The following is a 4,365-nucleotide window of genomic DNA, read 5'->3' as shown; positions in this document are numbered from 1 at the left end:
CGCTAGTTGCTGACAGCTTGCTCAAAATTCAGCCCTGGGAAGTCCATAATGATTGATTGAGACGCTAAACAAACACAAAACTGAAAAAGGTGTGAGCCTCGTTACGGGATTTCAATTTACGCCGGCTCTCAACCGTACTTCTAAAATTATTGGGTAAAAGTACGGTAGAGAGCAGAGTTGTACGGAATGCGATTTTTCATTTTACGGAATCCGGGACCGGAACCGGAATGTCAAAAAAAACCCGGAATTCCGGAATCCGGAATTTCCGGAATCCGGATTCCGGATAATTATGGTAGAGAGCCGACGTAAATCGAAATTCCGCAACGAAGCCCACACATCGCCCCAGGACCGAAATTTGAGCTAGCGGGCAGCCATTGACGAAAGGGTAATAACTTTTCCTTATTTACACATCTCACTAGGGAAGGCTCCGGGGTGACCGTGGAGATATGGGTCGTGACCTATATCATTGGAAAGCTGAGAAAATGCTGATTTCGAATATTTACTCAGTTTTTGCCCTCGAGGTCTGGTATTCGAGAAACACAAGTTCAAAGTTCGGAAAAATGACAAATTATTGCCTTTCTGACACGCAAAAATTGCAAAAAATTTCAAACATTTTTTCGCGTGTTAGAAAGGCAATAATTAGTCATTTTTCCTTAGTTTGACCCTGTAATTTCTTGAACACTAGGTCTCGAGGGCAAAAACTGAATATATATTTGGAATCCGCGTTTTCTCAGCTTTCCAACGATATAGCTCACGTCCCATAACTCCACGGTCACCCCGAGGCCTTCCCTAGTCAGCTAAGACAGTTAACCAAGGAATGGAAACAAAATTATAAAATTTCAATTTTTATCTGTTGTATCTGTAACACAAATATTCCTTGTTTAAGGAAATCGTCGGTAGATGGAAGATTTACTTTTATTCAGTTCTTGTTTTGAATTAAAAAAGGTAGTACAAATAAGATTGAATCCAGTTTACGGCCGGGCGCATTGGCTTTGTTATTTTTAGTATATTTCTCATTTTTTGCTACAAAGAATAACTTTCATAACCTGAGCACATATCTTCGAAAATTCTTTTTGGTTACATCGACACTTTGAATTTTAGAAAAAACATAACAAGTCTATTGAATAAATCAATAAATACGTGCTCTAAGATTCACTCAAAAGCCGGGTCGGAAAAGAAGTTTATCTTCAACCATCCAATTATAATTGTTAGTACTGCTCTTTTATGTACTTGTTCGTACTTTGAAACTGCGAAAGTGTTGAAAAATTGGCCACGAGGCAGTAAAGATGCATAAATTTAATTGACCTTGAAACTTTTGTGTATTTTTTCTTCAGGAGTTAGGTTTTTGTTCTGGTTTTTTTCGGTTGCTTGTTAATAAAGATGGTAAACCTTCGTGAATTTGAAAATAATCTGAAACTCAAAAAAATTGTCTCAAAAGAAGAAAGATTTTATTAATAATTATCAGAGTTCGATGATTCTTCAGAAGACAGTGATGATTTCGTCAAAGACTCTTTGTCCACAACGTCAGCAGTCTCAGAACTTTCAGATGATGTTTTCTTCTTTAATTGGGACACTAGAACGCTCAACTCCTCGATTGCTTTGGCCTGAAATACAAATTAATTTAATCTAAACTAAAGAATAATTAGTTGAAGATACTTATTCGGTGAAAAGCATTGTTATGAAACAGCAAAGAATTTTTTCTTAGAAATTTTACCAAACAAGAACCAAACAACTATACTGTTTCATGTTCTGATTTTCAAGAATCAAAATCTAATTAAATCTAATCTTGGATCATTTGTTCTAGCACTCACTTGCATAATGATATGATTTTTAGCCAGAAGCAATGTTGCAATCTTGCTCAATTTTCTTACAGAACCACCATGAGCATAGGGAATTACAGCACGAAGATCATCGAGAGCCTCATTCAAATCATGCATTCGGCACCTGGAAAATGATATATTAGTTGAGAAGGTTGTGGTGAGAACTTGCTTGCCCTAGCCTAGTGATTACATTACCTTGAGGTCAAAAGTGACAAGAAGATCTACCTATATAATCCTAAAGAACTCATAATTTTCGGTTATTCCTTAAGTGAACAAATTATTGTTTATACTCCACCCATTTAAGAAAACGTCATCAGTTAGCTTTGTAAATTAGCGTAAATTGTATTTTTATTGAAACGGTGAAGAGAGAATTGCCAGACAGAAAAAAGTTTCTATTTTGGAAATTAAAATTCTCAAGGTAATTTTTCAGGGAATTTATTTGATTTACTGTTTTGACACTGACAGTTCAGTAGGTTAAACAGCAAAAATCAATGAGAGAATCATTTGACGACGTAGTTTTGTACGGATAATAGATGTTTCCAGTTGGGCCATGATTGCGAGCCCAATCATTTGGTTTTGAACCAAATTTAAGTTCTCTCAATCTTCAAATGTGAAATTCTGAGTAGAAATAGTTGAAGCTTAAGAATTTCTAATTCTAAGCGGTTACGGTTTCTGGACATTAAAAAGTTTTAGTCTCTTGGCCCTTCTCAATAGAAAAATTGTCATTTCACTATTTTTGTATACTAAAGTAAAAAATTAGAAAGCGTTTCATAAATGAACGGATAGAAACGGGAAATTTGGTAGCTGCAACGCACTTAAAAAAAAAGAACAATCTTTTAAATCACATTGAAAATCCATTTTCAGGTTAAAACAAAATGGTTTTTCTTGGTTTTTGCTCGCAATTACGCCAACAACACGGCTTGCAACACTAGAAAACGGAATTATTTTTTTTCTGAACTGTAATTGACGAAAAACTGAATTTTCAGTTGAAAATTTTTTTTCTCTCGTTTCTCTGCGTCTCTCTCGCGCCGCTCTCTCGCCCACGTGTTGCGCAAGTGCGCTCTGCCTCGATTCGATGAACCTCTCACCGTACTGATAGCAGATTAGATTTCGCAACTTTAGAAATATTTGGAAACATAAAAATTTTAAAAACATTTAGTTCAGCTGGATCTGTTTCATAACAAACATCTGTTAGCTATGCGAAAGAAAATATGAGAATAAGACGAATTTTCAAAATGATACAAATGAAGTCACTATAACAGAAAGTTGCATTATAATCATCCGTTTTCCCTGTCCTAATCATTTTCAAAAAAAAATTGCTTCAAGCCGCATAAAACCAAACTAAAAACACGATTTCTCACTCACCTCTCCCTCAAATTGCAAATTTTCAGTCTTTTGACTATTCTCAAAAAAAACGTCATTTCTATGTATTTTTAGGTAAAAAAGTTAGAATTTGTTTCATAAATGATCGGTAAGAAACAGGAACTGTAGGTCTCCCAAATATAAAGTAAAAACATGAAAAAGCGTTTCAAAATGAACGAATAGAAATAGAAAATTTTTACTAATTTTATCAGTTTCATATAATTTGTTTAAAAGATTTATTGTTTTAATTTATTGATAGGAGTTTGCATCACAATCATAAACAGAGGCTGTAAACACATGTAAACCCATGTATTTAGCTGTTTGGTGAATAGATTCCGTCAAACAAGGCAGTTAATAAAATATTGAGACTTTTACTTGGGAAAACAACTTCGGTGAAACAGTGAAACTCCTAAAAAAAAATATGTCTCTCCTAATGAGGGTTCACTGTTTCGGTGTCACTATTATATTGAGAGCAAAGTTATACTCTGCTGTATATGCAGTTCGCAACGAATAAAATTTCATTTTTCATGGGCATTTTGGTGGAGCGCATTAAAAATTAATTTCTCAGTTGTGAAGATGCTTTTCCCGGTTATTTTTCCATGGTACCAAGATCACACTAGCTTTCACAAGTACACTAGTCTTTAGAAATGTTTGAAAACAGGAAATTCTCGAAAACTCATTTAGCTCATCTAGAATGTCTCAGAATTAAAAGTGCGAATAAGACAAAATTTCTAAACACTGCGAATAAAGTTACTGTTACAGAAAGTTCCCATTAAAATAATTTGTTTCCTTTCTATCAATTCCGAAGAAAAAAATTGTTCACTCACCTCTCCCTCAAATTAATCGAAAGTCTCACTCCAGGCTCCGTGAACGACATCTTACTGCTCATGTTCTCCATTTTCAGCTTCTTTTTCTTCTTCTCTCTTCCTTTTTTTATCTGAAATAAAACTCCGCTCATCCACATATTCATTTGCTACAGTATCCCCCTCCAGAGGTCCCTAGGGGGATATGGGGTAAAGTGAATAAGCGGAAGAAGACTAAAGAAACAAGGGGAGAAAAGAAGAAGAGGGTGTCCATAGTGAAAAATGAGAATGGCAGATTTGATAATACGAAGTGACAAGTGCTTCCGGAGAAGAGAATGGAAGGAAGATAAAATGAGCTACAAATCAGGAACAGCGGGAGA

At 35.2% G+C, this 4,365-nt stretch overlaps 1 protein-coding gene across 1 annotated transcript; it reads right to left on the bottom strand.

Moving 5' to 3' along the window:
* Window positions 1-1,451: 1,451 nt before the first annotated feature.
* On the bottom strand, window positions 1,452-4,080 carry GCK72_012215 (uncharacterized protein; the record flags this gene model as incomplete). Its single annotated transcript, XM_053728927.1, has 3 exons — window positions 1,452-1,604; window positions 1,812-1,944; window positions 4,010-4,080. 3 exons carry the CDS (start codon window positions 4,078-4,080, stop codon window positions 1,452-1,454), a joined length of 357 nt encoding a protein of 118 aa, XP_053583699.1.
* Between the last annotated feature and the right edge of the window lie 285 nt (window positions 4,081-4,365).

The sequence above is a fragment of the Caenorhabditis remanei genome, chromosome IV, assembly GCF_010183535.1.
Source record: "Caenorhabditis remanei strain PX506 chromosome IV, whole genome shotgun sequence".
Taxonomy (NCBI): domain Eukaryota; kingdom Metazoa; phylum Nematoda; class Chromadorea; order Rhabditida; family Rhabditidae; genus Caenorhabditis; species Caenorhabditis remanei.
This window is presented reverse-complemented; position numbering and strand designations above follow the sequence as displayed.